At 40.6% G+C, this 20,065-nt stretch overlaps 1 protein-coding gene across 1 annotated transcript in view; it reads left to right on the plus strand.

Moving 5' to 3' along the window:
• The window catches only part of RP2 (RP2 activator of ARL3 GTPase), a 50,172-nt gene that overhangs the window by 25,116 nt on the left and 4,991 nt on the right, over window positions 1-20,065 (plus strand). Inside the window, exon 3 of the mRNA XM_049644594.1 lies at window positions 3,139-3,253. Within this exon, the coding sequence (XP_049500551.1) occupies window positions 3,139-3,253 (115 nt within the window). The remainder of the gene's footprint in view (window positions 1-3,138; window positions 3,254-20,065) is intronic.

Consider the following 20,065-nt stretch of genomic DNA (forward strand, 5'->3'; position numbering starts at 1 on the left):
AGAAGACACCGAGTACATGTGAAGAGGGTATCAAAACATGCTAAAAGATCACCAATTTACATGTTAAGAGAGAGATTACATATTTTTTTAATTTTTTAATGTTTATTATTTTTGGGAGAGACAGAGACAGACAGGGAAGGGGCAGGGAGAGAGGGAGACACAGAATCGGAAGCAGGCTTCAGGCTCTGAGCCGTCAGCACAGAGCCCGACACGGGGCTTGAACTCACAGACCGCGAGATCATGACCTGAGCTGAAGCCGGCCACCCAACTGACTGAAACACCCAGGCACCCCCTTTTTTAAAAAAAAATTCTTTTCAATTTCTGTTTTTGAGAGAGCGAGAGAGAGGCAGAACATGAGCAGGGGAGGGGCAGAGAGAGGGAAAGGGAGACGGAGACACAGAATCTGAAGCAGACTCCAGGCTCCAAGCTGCCAGCCCAGAGCCTGACGTGGGGCTGGAACCTGAGAACTGTGAGATCATGACCTGAACAGAAGTCGGATGCTCAACTGACTGAGCCACCCAGGCCCACTGAGAGATTACTTTTTTTTTTTCAATGAAGCTCGAGTTCCCAGGAAAATATGTGTAGGAGCTACTTAATTCTGAGATGGAAAAAACAAGCAAACAACCCTTGAGTCTTTCTCATACCATAACCTAAATACCTTAAGACAGCCTCAACTGGAACTGTGATTGCTGACTCTGGTTGGTTATGTTCAACCCTAGGACCAGCACAGAATTTTGATTCACATTATTTTTATAAATTGAATGTATCCTAAGAGTTTTTTTAATCTAGGAAGTCCAGAGAAGCTGGATAAAGCAGAAAACACATTCCAGAGTGAATCAAGAGAAGTTACTGGGCCTCAATTTTCTCACCTAAAAAGTCAGATTTCTTGCTTCCTCTTGGCTACATTACAGATACGCACAGGACAAACTAATGTAAAAGTGGTCTGAAATGTTGGGAAGTAACGTATTGCATAATTTAAAGTTGGGTAGTTAAGCACTATGTTCAAGTCTTTAAGAGTAGAAGAGTTTCCATGAAAAAGGAGTCTCCGGATATCTGCAGTGAGATATCGAAATAGATCAAGTTTCATAATCTGTTATTTGTTTTTAGGTAACAGTATTTTGAGTTAATCATCTTTTGTCAGTTTATGTGTCTGAGTATGAAATGAGAGGTAGTGAGCTCTCTAGAAAATTAGAAACAGAGGTAGGATTATTCCTGCGATTTTAAGTAACTTTGCAGTCATCACGTGGCAGTGATGCCCATGCACATTTCTGCTACTTTTTTTATGTATGTTTTTTTTTTTCTGAGGCAGCATTGAAGGCTCTGAAAAAGGATTTGAGTTTGAATCCAATTTGATGGAATAGTATGGAATAACGTAGCCATAGGGTGAAATATGATGAGCCATTAAAACTGACTTTATAGTGGAATAGCTGGGAAGTATTCACAGTCAAGTAAGGGAAGATTTGTAGAATATCATATAAGTATCTGAATTATTATTATTATTATTTTTAGAGATCTCAGTCTGCGAAGTTATATATACTAAAATGTTAGCAGTTGTGGTTATTCTTAGGAAGTGGATTCAGAGCAGGACTTTCTTCTCTTTTTTGCAGTTATATGGGTTTTGCAATGAACAGGTGTTATTTCTGTAATGGGGGGAAAACGAACCCTGGGAGGATAAAAGGAAGTATACCTATATGGCAGGGGCATCTTTGAGTGATAGCACCTTGGTTCATATTTGTTTCTATTTTTTATTTTTCAAGTGTTCTGTATTGAGCATACATGTTACTTAAAAATTTTTTTAATGTTTATTTTTGAGAGAGGGGGAGGGGCAGAGACAGAGGGAGACACAGAACCCGAAGCAGCTCCAGGCTCCGAGCTGTCAGCACAGAGCCCGACGCGGGGCTCGAACCCATGAACCGCGAAATCATGACCTGAGCTGAAGTTGGATGCTTAACCAACTGAGCCACCCAGGCGCCCCCATGCATGCTACTTTTATACTTAAAAATCCAAGAGGCGGGGCCCCTGGGTGGCTCAGTCGGTTAAGCGTCTGACTTCGGCTCAGGTCACGATCTCATGGTCTGTGAGTTCAAGCCCCGCGTCGGGCTCTGTGCTGACAGCTCAGAGCCTGGAGCCTGCTTCAGATTCTGTGTCTCCCTCTCTCTCTCTGCTCCTCCCCCGTTCATGCTCTGTCTCTCTCTGTCTCGAAAATAAATAAACATTTAAAAAAAAAATCCAAGAGGCTTTGCTAAAAAAACTAAGTGGTTGAATTCTGTGCAAGTTTTAAAAACTACTTTCATAGTTATTTCAAAAATCAACGTGTACTTATGGCTTCAGATCCTGTGTCTCCCTCCCTCTCCTTCCCTGCTCACGCTCTGTCTCTGTCTCTCAAAAATGAATAAACGTTAAAAAAAAATCAATGTGTACTCACTGTACAGTATTGTAGCAATGAAGAAGAGTAGAAATAAACTTAAAAACCATCCATAATGTACTCTATCTTGAATAGTTTTTTTGGGAATAATCTTTAATTTATTTAGTCTATAAGCAGATTAACTGGGTTCGAATCACAGTTCTCTTACTTTATAGCTGTGTGACCTTGGGTAAATTTCTTGGCCACTCTGTGCCTTAGTTTCCTCACCTGTAGAATGAGGGTAATAATAGCACCTACCACACGAGAGGATTAAATGTGTTACACATACATAAAGTGCATAAAATTGCCTGGCACACAGTAAGTGCTCCATAAATGTAGTCTATTATTATTGTGTTATACCGTATACGTCTGTATCATGCTTTTCAAAATTATTACTTAAGCTCTTCCCCCTTTTGTTGTATATTTCATGAACTGTGCTATTTCATCATGTGATGAATGCACCCTAGTTTACTTAACCATTCTCACTGGACGTTTGCATGTGTCACCAAACTCCTTACGCACCACACACTAATTCTTAACCAGAAGCACCCATCTGGAAAAATCTTGCGTATGTGAAAACTTGTTAGAGCAAACACCCTGAATCAGAGTGCTGATTCAAACAAACATCAGCCTGCTGTGTCACGGTTTTATGTCGGAAAATGCTAGAATAGGAAAATACTGTTTTAATCTCAGAAGTTCATTTTAAAATCCAAACGAAACTTTATTTTCCACAGGTGGTTGGTAAAGGATTCTTCCTAGTTCAAACCAAGGAAGTGTCAATGAAAGCTGAAGATGCTCAGAGAGTTTTTGGGGAGAAAGCACCTGACTTCCTTCCTCTGCTGAGTAAAGGTACCTTCTGGATGATTGGTGTACTTGTGTGGTTATCCTCCTGATGCATGATTAGAACTACTCTTGCCCTTAGCATTTCTCTTACATTGCCTTCTTTTTCTTGTTTATGTTTTTTTTCCTGTTACTGTTCACAACTGGCAAAAATTTGGGGGCACCTGGGTGACCCAGTCGGTTAAGCGTCCGACTTCAGCTCACGTCATGATCTCGTAGTCCTTGGGTTCAAGCCCCACGTTGGGCTCTGTGCTGACAGCTCAGAACTTGGAGCCTGCTTCGGATTCTGTGTCTCCCCCCACTCTCTCTCTCTGCCCCTCCCCTGCTCTCACTGCGTGTGTGTCTCTCTCTCAAACATAAACATTAAAAAAAAAAGTCAGAATTTCACATCATTCAAAAATCCCTGTATAACTAACTAGAAATTAGGCAGTAGGTCTTTCCCCCCTATTCTGTCATGTTAGTACTTGAATGTCACATTTCATTATTATATATTTTGTTATTTCTAATTCTTATTGTATTGTACTACAGTGAGTGACTGTTTTGTTCTCCCTGCCCAGAGTTACAAAGCACTTTATAAGGATTCTTTCTGCTTTAGTGTGCTTTGACCCTACTGGAAAGGAAATAAGAAATATAAACAAAATGGTATATTATTTTATGTGTTTAATATGATTAACTTTCCATGTATAATTAGGATTGTTTTCCCCAGTGGACAAATGCCACCAATAAATTTCAGATACTGAAAACATGTCTGCAGACAGAGGAACTGGAATTTGTGTGCCCTCCTGAAGGGTTATATCTGCCTACATGTATTTGAAGGTATACCGATTCTAAAGGACAGAGTTCTGTTTGTCCGTCAGAGCAGGGACATGGTTTGCTCAAGATTCATCAGGCTTTTCTTGACTGGCTGGAGCCAATATGTGTAGTAATATGCCATGCTGATGGAATATACCCTAAAAAGATGGCATGTCTGCATTTACATGCTTTTTATGTGTAAATTGTAATAACCGTGAAACCTATATGAAAATGTTGGAGGATTGTTGGGAGAATTTTAATAACTAATGCTGGGTATGACTCAGCCATTAATACAGTACTTCATACCCCTTTGTGGTTATTGTAGCAATATGAAGGATTTGCTCTAACCCAGTGCCTGCATCTACTAAAGAGTATATATATCAGAAATTATGACCTGCCTCCTTTTTTTTTTTTTAAGTATAATTAACATACAGTGTTATGTTAGTTTCAAGTGTACAGCATAACGATTCAACAATTCTGTATATTTCTCAGTGCTCATCATGATAAGTGTACTCTTAATCTCCTTTATCTATTTCACTCCTTTCCCCACTCCCCCTCCCCTTTGGCAACCACCAGTGTTCTGTATTTAAGAGGCCGGGGTTTTTTTTTGTCTTTTTTCTTTTTGTTTTCTTAAATGCCACATATAAGTAAAATCATAGGGTAGTTATCTTTCTCTGGCTGACTTATTTCACTTAGTATTATACCCTCTAGCTCCATCCATGTTGCAAATGGCAAGATTTCATTCTTTTTATGGTTGAGTAACATTCCATGTTATATGCGTGTATGTATGCATACACACACACACACACACACACACACACACCCCACATCTCCTTTATTCATGCATCTATTGATGGACACTTGGGCCGCTTCCATAATTTGGCTATCATAAATAATGTTGCTATAAATAATGTATACATAGAGGTGTATGTATGAATTATAGGGTTTTTGTGTTTTTCGGGTAAACACGCAGAAGTGCAGTTACGGGATCATAGGGAAGTTCTATTTTTAACTTTTTGAGGAACCTCCATATGGTCTTCCACAGTGGCTATACCAGTTTGCTTTCCACCAACAGTGCCTGAGGGTTCCTTTTTCCCCACATCCTCACCAATGCTTGTTATTTCTTGTGCTTTTGATTTTAGCCATTCTGACAGGTGTAAGGTGATATCTCATTGTGGTTTTAATTTGCGTTTTCCTGATGATCAGTGATATTGAGCATCTTTTCATGTGTCTGTTGGTCATCTGTATGTCCTCTTTGGAAAAATGTCTGTTCAGGTCCTCTGTACATTTTTAATTGGGTTATTTCACTTTTTGCTGTTGAGTTGCATAGGAACTTTATATATTTTGGATATTAGCCCCTTATCAGATATTCATCTGCAAACATCTCCTCTCGTTCAGTAGGCTGCCTTTTTACTTTGTTGCTTTTGTTTTTCTTGCCTGAGGAAACACACCTAGAAAAATGTTTCTATGGCTGATGTCAAAGAAATGACTGCCTATGTCTTCTACTAGTTTTATGGTTTCAGGTCTCACATTTAGGTCTTTAATCCACTTTGAGTTTATTTTTGTGTATGGTGTAAGAAAGTGGTCCAGTTTCTGGGGCGCCTGGGTGGCTCAGTCGGTTAAGCATCCAACTTCGGCTCAGGTCATGATCTCACAGTTTGTGAGTTCGAGCCCTGCATCTGGTTCTGTGCTGACAGCTTAGAGCCTGGAGCCTGCTTCAAATTCTGTGTCTCCCTCTCTCTCTCTGCTCCTCCCCTGCTCATGCTCTGTCTCTCTCTCTATCTCTCTCCTTCAAAAATAAATAAAAACATTTCAAAAAAATTAAAAAAAAAGAAAGTGGTCCAGTTTCATTCTTTTGCATGTAGCTGTCCGCTTTTCCCAACACTATTTGAAGAGACTGTCTTTTCCCCATTGTATATTCTTGCTTTCTTTGTCATAGATTAATTGACTATATAAGCATGGGTTTATTTCTGGACTCTATTCCATTGATCTGTGTGTCTATTTTTGTGCCAGTACCATACTGTTTTGATTATCTATAGCTTTGTAGTATATCTTGAAATCTGAGATTGAGATACCTCCAGCTGTATTCACCTTTTTCTTTTTTTTAAGTTTTATTTATTTAAGTCATCTCTACACCCCACATGGGGCTTGAACTCATGACCCCGAGATCAAGAGTCGCATGCTCCTCTGACTGAACCAGCTAGGTGCCACTCTTCTTCTTTTTCAGAATTGCTTTGGCCATTCAGGGTCTTTTGTGGTTTCATACACATTTTAAGATTAATCTAGTTTCTGTGAAAAATGTTGTTAGTATTTAATAGGGATTGTATTAAATCTGTAGATTTCTTTGAGTAGTATGGACATTTTAACAATATTATATTGGTTATTCCAGTTCATGAGCATGGCATATTTTTCCATTTCTTTGTTTCATCTTCAATTTCTTTCATCAGTGTTTTATAGCTTTCAGAGTACAGATGTCCTAGTTCCTTTGATGCAACTATTTTGACATGGGAGCATTCTGATGGAACCTTGAAAACAAGCCTTTAAACTCTCAGCAGGTTTCAGAAATTGAATCAGCAGGGGCACCTGGGTGGCTCAGTCGGTTGAGCATCTGACTTCGGCTTAGGTCATGATCTCATGGTTCGTGAGCTCGAGCCCCACATCAGGCCTGCTGCTGTCAATGCGGAGCCTGCTTCGGATCCTGTCTCCTTCTCTCTCTGCCCGTCCCCTGCTCATGTTCACTCGCTCTCTGTCAAAAATAAATAAACATTAAAAAAAAAGAAATTGAGCCAATAATTGTAATGGACATCCTAAAGTGTGAGATTAGGGATGAAGTGAGTATATGGGCAGGTCTACATTAACGATTTATGTGCTCATGAGATGTTAGTGGAGTGATTTAATAGAAATGCTCCAACCCCGAGTGTAATATTTGTGCTTAAGTAACACAACATTCCACATGGAAGAAATAAAAGGACTAAACAAAAGAACTAAAACCAATGGGCAGATGTTACAGGAATTTCAGCAAATAAACATCATATAAATAACTTTTAAAACCAGAGATACCCATAGGAAGTACTCACAGACTAACGAGGTCATGCCAGGTCACGGGAGCCAACTTAAATCCCTTTCCACTGGCCAAACTTGGTATAATTTGGGCATCACAAAGGATAATGAACGGAATTGATTTAACAACAGAAATCCATGTATCCTGGGGCGCCTGGGTGGCTCAGTCGGTTGAGCATCCAACTTTGGCTCAGGTCATGATCTCGCGGTTTGTGAGTTCGAGCCCGCATCGGGCTCTGTGCGGACAGCTCCGAGCCTGGAGCCTGCTTCGGATTCTGTGTCTCCTCTCTCTGCCCTTCCCCTGCTCATGCTCTATCTCTCCATCGCTCAATAATAAATAAACATTTAAAAAAAAAAGAAATCCATGTATCCATAGTGATGATGAAAAAGGGGGGAGGAGGAAATAAAAGGAAACCTCTTCTCCACTTTACAGAATACTATGAACTAATAAATGTAGAAGGAGTGATAAACTTTCAAAATCACCATCATCCAATCCCCAAGGTAATAATTAATTCAGATAAAGATTATCAGTGGGTGCTAAAACTGTTGGGGTAAAAGTTGCTAATAAATAGGATATTTATACATTCTCATTCAGAAGGGAAATGTACTATTACAGCGGAGATTTGGTAATCACTCCCATCAAACTTAGCATCACTGAGGGCAGGACAGCCTGACATTGTGTTTCTTCTGATGCGATGCAATAAGAAATTCACAGCATCACCTGTGATGAGCTCATCCCAAAAATAACTTCAATCCAATCAAGACTTAATTGCTAGTTTATCTGAAAGGACGGAAATCTAGGGACATGTTAAATGACACTATGAGAAAATAATGATTCAAATCTTAAAAAGAAGACATTCTACAGGACGACTGGTTAGCGCTCTTCAGATAATGTCCTGGGAAACAAAAATGATGGGGGACCATTGTGGATTAAAAGAAACATAACAACTAAATACAATGAATAAAACTTAATTGGAACTTGGATTGGGATGGGGTGAACTATAAAGCTATAAAAGACATCTTGGGGAAACCTCAGGAAGTTTGGAGATAATATTATGGAATTACTGTTAGTATTCTTAAGTATGGTAATGATATTGTAGTCATGTGGGAGATTCGTGCTGAAGTGTCATGACGTCCTGTCATCATGTCCACTCTCCAAATGGCTGCAAAACAAAAACAGCGTGGGTGTAGCGTGTGAGAAAGCAAATGAGGCCAAATGTTAACATTTGATGGGTGTTAACATTTGAAGAGCAAATGGATGTTTTATATTATTCTTCCAACTTTTCTATATTGTTTGGAATTTTTCAAAATAAAATACTGGGGAAAAATTTTTGGCTGCCCAATATTGCATTGACTGATATGGAACAGGGAGCAGGCTTGTCAGTGGAAATATTCCAGCAGGACTTGGGTGGATTGGGTCCTTATCTAAAAGTGACCATCAATCATCCTAAGGAGGGTTTCTCAACCTCAGCATTACTGACATTTTAGGACGGATAACTGGGTGGGGGGCTGTCCTGTGCATTATGCGGTGTTTAACAGCACCCCAGGCCTCTACCCCCCAGATGCCAGGAGCACACACCCCCAGTTGTGGCAACCAAAAATGTTTCTAGATATCACCAAATGCCCCTTGGGGGGTAAAATCTCTCCCAGTTGCAAACCACTCTTCTGAGCCAAGGGCAAACTTTTTTTTTTCCCAGAAAATTCACTTTTATTTCAAGTACCTTGCACCTCAGAGTCTCTAAATCTTCCTCTCCAGTTAAAGCAGTTACTCGCTTTCTTTCTTTTTTTTTTTTAATGTTTATTTATTTTGAGAGAGACAGTGAGCAAGCAAGCAGAGGAGGGGCAGGGAGAGAGAGAATCCCAAGCAGGCTCTGCACTGTCGGCGCAGAGCCCAACACTGGTCTCGAACTCATGAACCTGAGATCATGCCCTGAGCCGAAATCAAGAGTTGGACGCCTAACCGATTGAGCCAGCCAGGTGCCCCACAAATTATTTACTTTCAATCAATAAAGCTTTTTGACTGCTAATTGAGAAAATTCATTGTGTTTTCCATCTTGAAAATCTAAACCTGCCGAATCCTCAGAACCATCTAGGGTGCTTTTAAAAACATAAGAAAGACTGATTCGAAAATTTCTGAGACATAGTCTTAGAATCTGCATTTTAAAAAGTGTCCCCGATGGCTCTAATGATTAGTCAGACTTGGGTTCCTTTGTTTGAGAGGGTCATTCGTTCATTCATTTATTCAATAAACACAAGATGAAGTCTGAGAAGTAGTAAAAGAGTCCGATGATAGAGGGCCTTCTAGGCCATTGTAGGGACTTTGGCTCCTAGTCTGAGCTGAGAAACTTCGAGCTGTGTTTTTGAAGTATAGTTCACATATAACGCATTAGTTTCAGATGTACAACAATGATTCAGTATTTGTGTATATTGTGAAAGTATCATCACGATAAGTCTAGTTAACGTCTGTTACCGTATGCAGTTCCAAATTTTCTTTCTCATGACGAGGACTTTGATGGTCTACTCTCTTAGCAACTTTCCAATATGCAATACAGTATTATTAACTCTAGTCACCATGCTTGGCATTATATCCCCCATGACTTACATGTTTTATAAGTGGAAGTTTGTACCTTTTGAGCTCCTCACCCATTTGGCCCTCCCCTCGCCCTACATCTCTCTGGCAACCACCACTCTGTTCTCTGTATCTATAAGTTCAGGGTTTTTTGTTTTTGTTTTTGTTTTTTTCAGATTCCACATATAAATGAGATCATACGGAGTTTGTCTTTCTCTGACTTATTTCACGCGGCATTATGCTTTCAACGTCCATCTGTATTGTTGCAAATGGCAAGGCTTCCTTTTTTATGGTTGAGTAATATTCCACTGTGTATGTGTGTCTGTGTAAACATGCCACATTTTCTTTCTTCATTCATGGACATTAATGGTTGTTTCCATATCTTGGCTGTTGTAAATAATGCTGCAGTGATCATGAGAGTGCATGTATCTTTTCAGGTCGGTGTTTCCATTTTCTTCAGGCAAGTACCCAGAAGTAGAATTGCTGAATCACATGGTAGTTCTAGTTTTAATTTTTTGAGGAGCCTCCATACTCCTTTACATAGTGGATGCACCAATTTACATCCCTACCAAGAATGTCCAAGGGTTCCCTTTGCTCCACATCCTCACTCACATTTGGTTTTGTTTTTTTTTTTTTTAATGTTTATTCTTGAGACAGAGACAGAGTGTGAACAGGGGTGGGGCAGAGAGAGAGGGAGACACAGAATCCGAAACAGGCTCTAGGCTCTGCACTGTCAGCACAGAGCCCAATGCGGGGCTCGAACCCACGAACTGTGAGATCATGACCTAAGCTGAAGTCGGACGCTTAACTGACTGAGCCACCCAGGCGCCCCTGTTGTTTCTTTTTGATGATAGCCATTCTAACAGGTGTGAGGTGATAAATCTCATCATGGTTTTGATTTTTCATTTCCCTAATGATTAGTGGTGTGGAGCACCCTTTAATGTTCTTGTTGTCCATCTGTATGTCTTCTTTGGAAAAATGTCTATTCAAATCCTCTGCCCATTTTTTAATGATTGGGTTTTTTTTCCTATTGAGTTATATGAGTTCTTTATGTACTTTGAATATTAACCCCCTATCAGATACAAGATTTACAAATATGTTCTCCCATTCAGCTTTTTTTTTTTTTTTAAGTAAGCTCTAGGCCCGACATGGGGCTTGATCTCACAACGCCAAGATCAATACTTGAATGCTCGGGGCGCATGGGTGGCTCAGTCGGTTGAGCATCCGACTTTGGCTCAGGTCATGATCTCACAGTTCACGAGTTCGAGCCCCACATCGGGCTCTGTGCTGACAGCTCAGAGCCTGGAGACTGCTTCAGATTCTGTGTTTCCGTCTCTCTCTCTCTCTCTGCCCCTCCCCTGCTCACACTCTGTCTCTCTCTTTGTCAAAAATAAATTTAAAAAACATTTAAAAAAATTTTTTTAAAAATACTTGAATGCTGGGGCGCCTGGGTGGCGCAGTCGGTTAAGCGTCCGACTTCAGCCAGGTCACGATCTCACGGTCCGTGAGTTCGAGCCCCGCGTCAGGCTCTGGGCTGATGGCTCGGAGCCTGGAGCCTGTTTCCGATTCTGTGTCTCCCTCTCTCTCTGCCCCTCCCCCGTTCATGCTATGTCTCTCTCTGTCCCAAAAATAAATTAAAAAACGTTGGAAAAAAAAAAAAATACTTGAATGCTCTACCGACTGAGCCAGCCATGCGCCCCTCAGCTGTGTTTTTAATAAACTTTTTATGTTGGAATAATTTAGTTTTACAGAAAAATTGCAAAGGTAGTACAGAGAGCTTCCATATACCCTTTATCCAGATCCCCTAATGTTAGCATAACCGTGGTACATTTATCAAAACTAAGTAATTTACATTGGTAAAATACTATGAACTTAAACTGTAGTCTTTATTCAAATTTTACCAATTTTTTTCCAGTCATGTCCTTTTTCTCTTCCAGAATCCAGTCTAAGATCCCACATTGCATTTAGTTGTCATGTCTCCTTAGTCTCCTCTAATCTGTGGCAGTTTCTTTTAGTCTTCTTTGTGTTTCATGACCTTGAAATATTTTGACAGTACTGGTAAGTTGTTTTATAGAATGTGCCTCCATTTGGGTGTGACTGATGTTTCCTCTGCTTAGATTGAGGTTTGGGGGGAAGAGGTGAAGTGCCCTTCTCATCGCATCACATCAGGGGGTACAGGATATCAACGTGATTTATCACTGGGGCATCGGCTGGCCTTAGTTCAGCCTTGGTTCTGCCAGGTTTCCCAAACACTGCAAAGTTCCTGTTTTTTCCTTTTCATACTTTGTTCTTTGGAAGTTGAGTCACTAAGACCAGCTTACGCTCAAGGCGAGGAGAATTAAACTACACCTCCTGGAGGTGATGGTATCTGCCTATGTTGCTTGGAATTCTTCTCTAAGAAATATTTGTCCCTTCTCCCCCGTTTATTTATTCAATCATCTATTTCTATCAGTAGGGAACATGAATATGTACTTTATTCTTTGGGTTATAATCCAGTACTATCAAATTATTCCAGTTTCAGCCATTGAAAGTTCTCTTAGGTTGGTTCCTCTGTCCTTTTGACATGCTATTGATTAGTTTATTGATTTATACCTTATTATGCCAGATAAGACTTCCACTATCATGTTGTATAAAGTAGTGAGGAGAAGACATTCTTGTTCTGTTACTGGTCTCAGAGTCAAAGTGTTCAATCTCACCATGAAGAATGATGTTGGTTGTAGGATTCTCATCTATACCTTTTATTAGGCTAAGGGAGTTTCATTCTGTCCCTAGTTTGTTGAATTTTTATCAGGCACGGATGTTGAATTTCGTTGAATGGTTTTTTTTTCTGTATTTATTGAGATAATATGTTTTTTTTTATTATTTAGTCATTTAATCTGGTGAATGACTTTTGTTGATTTTGAATGTTGAGCCAGCCTTGTATTCTTGAGATGAACTCCCTTGATCATGATAGATTGATTGTCTCTTTAATAAATTGCCAGTTTCAGTTTGCTAATATTTTATTGAAGATTTTTGCATCTTTGTTCATGAGGGACATTGGTCTGTAGTTTTCTTGTAATATCTTTGTCTGACTTTGATATTAGGGTAATGCTGGCGTCATAAAATGAGTTGGGATGTGTCCTTTCTCTTCTATGATCTTGAATAAATTTTGGAGAATTGGTATAATTTCTTATTCTTTTTTAAGTTTATTTATTTTGAGAGACAGAGCAGAGGAGGGGCAGAGAGAGAGAGGGAGAGAGAAAATCCCAGGCAGGCTCCATGCTGTCAGTGTAGAGCCCGATGTGGGGCTTGAACTCACGAACCGTGAGATCATGACCTGAGCCGAAACCAAGAGTCGGATGCTTAAACTGGCTGAGCCACCCAGGCGCCCCGGTATCATTTCTTCTTTAAATGTGTGATAGAATTCACCAGTGGAACCATCTGGGCCTGGAGATTTGGGGAGAAAGATTTTTAGAAAGTTCAATTTACTTATTAAATTATTTACTTATTAGTTTACTTACAGGGTACTTAGGGCTATATTTTTCTTTGTGAATGAATTTTGATAGTTTTTGTCCTTCAGGGAACTGTTTCATTTCAGAAATCTAAGTTATCAAATTTATGGACATAGAGTTGTTTATAGTATTTCTTTATTCTTATTAACATCTGTGGGATCAGTAGTGATGTCCCACTTATATTTCTGCTATTAGTAATTTGAGAAGAAGCGGTTCTTTGTTTCACTGATTTTTTTTCTATTGCTCTTCTCTTTTCAATTTTATTGTTCTCTGCTCCACTAAGTATTATTTCCTTCCTTCACTTGTTTTATATTTGATTTGCTTTTCTTTCTCTAGTTTCTTAAGGTTTAAGCTTAGGTTATTGATTGTAGATAATTTCTTCTTTTCTAATACAGTTGATTCTCATTATTCACAGTAGTTATGTTGAGTCACTGTGAGCACTGAGGTAGTGAGTACTGTTCCTAGGAGAAATATGGGGTTAAGTTTCTATAAATCTCTGGTCACAACATTTTTGTCAGTCAACCCATACATAATCTTGTCATAAGTTTGTTTCTATCCAAAGACATCTTACTCAGTATATGTTACTGATTCGTTCACATCGAGCCAACAGCACTATATAACTCTTACCAAATGAAGCTTATCCAACAGGTATTTTCTCTGAAAGGCACATCACAGCCTTCCTAAGCTTAGGGACATTAGACAGCACTTTTGCACTACATCTGGGGGCCATTTTAACCAGCAGGATCCCCAAAAAGGCCCACAAAATGTGGGGCACCTGGGTGGCTCAGTCGGTTAAGTGTCCACTCTTGATTTCGGCTCAGGTCATGATCTCATGGTTCCTGGGATGGAGCCCCGCATTGGGATCTGCTCTGACAGCGTGGAGCCTGCTTGGGATTCTCTCTCTCCCTCTCCCTTTGCCCGTACCCCGCTCACATGCACACGTGCACACTCTCTCTCTCTCTCTCAAAAATAAATTTAAAAAACTTTTAAAAATCTTATTAACCCCCCCACACACACACACACACACACAAAATGTGGAAAACATGGCACTGAAACTGTGAAAAGGACACTTGGTTACGGCGTGAGAGCTGAAACAAGGCAGGGGATCGCTTTGTTCAGCTTCACCTGGGAGCGTGGGTGTCAGGCAGCTCAAAGCTCTTGCTGCTCTGTGTTTGTCTATGAATGACCATGAGAACACCACAAGTATTCATTTGGGGGTTACTGTGCACATAAGGAATCTGTGAATAGTGAGGATCAACTGTGTATGCATTCAGTGTTAAAAAGTTTCCTTTAAGCACTGCTTTAACTGCATCCTACAAATTTTGACATGTAGTTTTATGTAAGTCACGGCATACTCACTGTGTTTTATAAATCTGAGAATCTCTGTCTTTTTTAAGTTTATTTCTTTATTTTGAGAGAGAGAGAGAGAGAGAGAGAGCGAGCAGGGAAGGGGCAGAGAGAGAATGGGGGAGAGAGAATACCAAGCAGGCTTTGCGCGATGCCCGATGCAGGGCTTGAACTCACAAACAGTGAGCTCGCTGCAATCAGCCTGAGACTGTCAGCGCAGAGCCCGCTTCACATCCTTTGTCCTCCTCTCTCTGTCTCTCTGCCCCTTCCCTGCTTGTTCTCTCTCTCAAAAAAAAATAAATAAATAAAACTTAAAAAAAACGTTAAATTGGACACTTTAAATTCTTTGTGTTTTGCTGCTTTGTGCTATAATGGCAGAGTTGATTAGTTGTGATGGACACAGTATGGCCCACAAAGCCTAAAATATTTCCTGTCTGGTCCTTTACAGAAAAAGTGTGTTGACCCCTGTTGTAGTTCAGACTATTTTCAGTTTCCCTTGAGACTTTTTACTTGATCCATTGATTTAGACGTATATCGTTTAATTTCTAAACATTTGGACATTGTCCAGATGTGTTTGTTATTTCTAGATTAAAGCTATTACGGTCCAAAAACACACATTATATGATTTCTGTTTTCTTATAGCCTGTCTTGGTGACTATTCTGTGTGCATGCAGGAAGAATATATACTCTGCTTTTGTTTGGTGGAATATTCTATAAATGTCCACTAAGTCAGTTTGGTTGATGGTGCTATTCAGTTCCTCTATATCCTTCCTGATTTTCTGCCTACTTGTTCTGTGAATTACTGAAGGAGGGAATGTTGAAGTTTCCAACAATAACTGAATTTGTCTATTTCTGTTGTCGGTTCCTATCACATTCTGCCTCATGAATTTTGAAACTCTATTGTTAGATGCATATACGTTTAAGATTGTTACGTCTTCTCGTTATTATGCAGTGTCCCTCTGTCTCTGATAATCTTCCTTGTTCTGAAATCTACTTTGTCTGAAATATAGCTACTCCAGCTTTCATTTGGTTCTTTAGGGTCTCATCATATATCTTTACCCCTTTTCTTTTAATTTATTGAATTCTGTAGATCTAAAGTGAGTTTTTATAGACAGCATATACTTGGTTCTTGCTTTTCAATCCAATCTGATTTCACGGTTCGTGGGTTCGAGGCCTGCATTGGGCTCTGTGTTGACAACTCAGAGCCTGAAGCCTGCTTCATATTCGGTGTCTCTTTCTCTCTCTGCCCCTCCCCCCCTCACGCTCTGCCTCTCTCTCTGTCTCCAAAATAAACGTCAAAACAATTAAAAATGGGCACCTGGGTGGCTCAGTCGGTTAAGCTTCCGACTTCAGCTCAGGTCATGATCTCACAGTTTATGAGTTCAAGCCCCGCATCGGGCTCTGTGCTGACAGCTCAGAGCCTGGAGCCTGCTTCAGATTCTGTGTCTCCTCTCTCTGCTCGCTCTCTCTCTCTCTCGAAGATAAATAAACATTTAAAATTAATTAATTAATTTTAAAAAATAAGACAAATATAGATCATATTTTACTAGGGGTTTCAGAGCAGAGGAATGTCACAATCCCTTTAAAATGTAACTTTTACCACTGTGGTTGCTCTAAGGGGGAAGCAGAGAGACCACCTAGAAGGCCATTGCTGTAATCTGAGACATGATAGTGATTCATTCCAAGGTCATGTTAGATAACATAGAAGACGGTGTTAGAGGGGCGCCTGGGTGGCGCAGTCGGTTGAGCGTCCGACTTCAGCCAGGTCACGATCTCACGGTCCGTGAGTTCGAGCCCCGCGTCGGGCTCTGGGCTGATGCCTCGGAGCCTGGAGCCTGTTTCCGATTCTGTGTCTCCCTCTCTCTCTGTCCCTCCCCCGTTCATGCTCTGTCTCTCTCTGTCCCAAAAATAAAATAAACGTTGAAAAAAAAAAAAAAAAAAAAAAAAAGAAGACGGTGTTAGATAGGACATCCAGGCATCTTTTTTGCTTACTTCAAAATCTCAGTTTTTCATGACAGCTCAACTATTTAGATTTAAAGCTACTGCCAACTATTTGATAACATGTTCACACTAAAATACTTTTTTAAAAAGGTAACTGGTGATCTTTATTGACCTCCTAGTTCAGTTTGAAATAATCACAGTAATTGTAGTCACCATCCTTAGACAAGTAGGACTGCTTAAAAAGTGCGTTGTCAGGGGAGGGGGCGGGGATGGGCCAGATGGGGGATGGGCACTAAGGAGGCACTTGTTGGGATGAGCACTGGGTGTCACATGTAAGAGATGAATCACTGGGTTCTATTCCTGAAACCAGTACTACACTGTATGTTAACTTGAATTGAAATAAAAATTTTTAAAAAGTACACTGGCAGTATTGTAGGTTTCTTGTTTAATTTCGGATTATCCACACACGTTAATTAAAACTGCTGCACCCGTCCACCTTTTTGGTTGGTGTTTCTTTGTTGGCAAATTATTTGGTCACTTACTGGAAGTTCATCATAATTTATTTAAAGAGTATCAACTGGGGCACTTGGGTGGCTCCGTTGGTTGAACGTCCGACTTCAGCTCAGGTTGTAATCTTGCAGTTTGTGGGTTTGAGCCCCCCATTGGGCTCGCTGCTATCAGCTTGAGACTGTCAGCGTAGAGCCCACTTTGGATCCTTTGTCCTCCTCTCTCTGCCCCTCTCCTGCTTGTGCACTCGCTCGCTCTCTCTCTCTCAAAAAATAAATAAAACTTAAAAAAAAAAAAATTGACCTGCACACTTTAAATGCATGGACTTTTAAAAAAATAAAGAATATCAACCAAGTTGGGGTGCCTGGCTGGCTCAGTCGGTAGAGCACGTGACTCTTTATCTCAGGGTCCTGACTGAGTTCAAGCCCCACATTCAGTGTAGAGCTTACTTTAAAAAAAAAATCAACCAAGTTACATGCCTGGGTAATTCCAGCAAAACTGTGTTCCTGAATTCTAGATTATGTTCTCTTTACAGAATACAGGAACTTTCAGTAATAAATGTCCGACTTTAAAGAATGTATCTACTGTATTTTCTTGTAGTGATCCTGAATAAAAGCATAATCTGTTCTACCTTAACTCAAACTTTCCACTCTCTGAAAAACTGAAAACCCTACTTTTATCATCAGCTTTTTCTTTGTTGCATGCCTTTGACTTGTGGGGGGGAAATAAAAACCTGGTAAGTTGTCCTGTAGTATGCATGGGTTTGTTTCATTTGTTCCTCTCGAGTTCTTATAGATCAGAAGTCAGAGAAAAGCCTTCTTAAACTCAGGTTTAGTTCCATTTTTGGCAAGACTATTTCACAGATGGTACTATTTCCTGTAGCATTCAATGAGAAGGCATATCATGTCTGGTTGTTGAACTTGTAGCTGATCGATCAATAGGTTCAGGTGGTGATGGCCTTAGCTTGTCATCATAGAGTTTCCTGTCCGTCTTCCCTGTGGGGGAAGTGCTAAAACCACTGATGATTATCACCTGGATCCAGTTTTTATTAGGAGTTATGAAATGATCATTTTCTTTTAAAAAAAATTTTTTTAATGTTTGTTTATTTTTGAGAGAGAGAGAGAGAGACAGAGTGTGGGTGGGGGAGGGGCAGAGAGAGAGGGAGACACCGAATCGGAAGCAGGCTCCTGGTTCTGAGCGGTCATCACAGAGCTCGACGCGGGGCTCGAACTCATGAACTGTGAGATCATGACCTGAGCTGAAGTCAGGCGCTCAACCGACTGAGCCCCCCAGGCACCCCCAAAATGATCATTTTCTAACCATGTCACTTCCTCTGCATATATTAATGGATGTTAACAGACCTTCTCGTACGCCGTAGCTGTTTGGTTAACTTGAAATACACTTCATATCAGAAAAGCAGAATAAAGGGAAAATAATTAAGCATCCACTTTCAGAGCAGTGAATTGGTGCCCTAGCAAGCTACCGTGACGTCCAGTGAAGTTTCTCTCTTTTCTCAATATCATTTTGAGCTCCTGTTTCTATATTCAGTATGTTTTAATACAAATTGCAGTCGTTATTCCTTCTGTGACAGTGTCCCATCTTTGGCAACTGGGAGCCCCTTCAGGCTGGCTCCGGTGTCCTTTTGGTACAACCGTATTGACCTTTGATAGTCTCCTTGCTTTTCGGTTCAACAAGATATTCCAGGTTAATCGTCTCCATTTCTTGCCCCTGACAGAGAACCATGCATTTTTCTGAGCAGACGTTCCCCACTTAACCTTCTTTTCTGTATGTAGCACCTATCTTGATCTATACACTGTGATGCCGAAAAACCCATACTTTGTCCTCTGTATCTAATCGTGCGGTTTACATTTAGACGTTGTGCCGTTTCTGTGTCCGTTGTTTGTATTCAGTCACAAGCCAGGGCGCTGTGATCTTTCTCCTTGTTCCTGTGTCTTGTCTTATGGCACATGCCTACATTCAGCTCAGTATTTCATGGCTTAGTACTTCATTGGTCTCCTTTGCCCCATATTTGTTTAATGGGTGTATGTCCTTTTTTTAAGAAACTTTCAATTTTCTGGAGGTTAGGACATATCCAGTACTTAGGAGGTGAAAAGCCACTCTACCAGGGAACATAGTGATAAGTGAATAAATACGAATTGAATCAGAGGACACATTTTGCTTGGCTAACTCATGGCCACCTTGGCCAATAATTTGATACCAGCAGTTCCAGTGCTACATTTAAATCCAAGCCAAACTGAATCATAAATCTTGACGCTAGAACTTAAAGTGCAGGTGATTTCAAAGTATTCAAATGAACGCAAGGGCAAGGAGGCACAACTGCTCTATTCACGGAATGAAAACTGGGAGTCTTTGGTTCTAGAAAAGCACTTTCAGGCGGTCATTCCTTTTGGTGCCTGGCCTCAATTCCTACTTGGCCTAGAGTCATTTATTGGTGGCCCACGACGTGGCCGGTAAGTAGGAGCGTTGGAAGCCAGGCCGGCTGCCTGGCAAAGCCGACTTGTGGGGACTTGGATTGCTTTTGATCATATTTGTCATCAACCCTTTTGTGTGCTGCTAAAAGAGTGGGCTTTTTTTGTGGTTTTCATAGAAGAATGAAAACCAGAAAAGCCAGACTACCTACAGCACTTAAAAATGTGACCCTGGTCCTGTACGAGCACTGAAGCTACCCATCGTGTGATGAGACCCTGTCAGTCTGCCTTATGATTACAGTTGGAAGTAGTAGCTGAAGTGATATGGCCCATCTGTCTACTTCCTTCTTCCTCTTCTCTTACTCCCAAGGAAGAGGCTGGGGAGTCTTCAGAATATAAAGAAGAAAAAGATTCATTTTAGGGGTGCCCGGGTGGCTCAGTCGGTTAAGCATCTGACTCTTGGTTTCGGCTCAGGTCATGATCTCACATGTTTGTGAGATTGAGCCCCACCTCGGGCTCCCGCTGAGCACTGAGCGTAGAGCCTGCTTGGGATTCTCTCTCTCCCTCTTTGTCTGCCCCTCCCGTTTGCAGGTGTGTGTGTGTGTGTGTGTGTGCGTGCGTTCTCTCTCCCTCAAATAAATAAACTTAAAAAAATAAATAGATTTGTATTCCTGTTCAGACAACA

The sequence above is a fragment of the Panthera uncia genome, chromosome X (assembly GCF_023721935.1).
Source record: "Panthera uncia isolate 11264 chromosome X, Puncia_PCG_1.0, whole genome shotgun sequence".
NCBI classification, from domain to species: domain Eukaryota; kingdom Metazoa; phylum Chordata; class Mammalia; order Carnivora; family Felidae; genus Panthera; species Panthera uncia.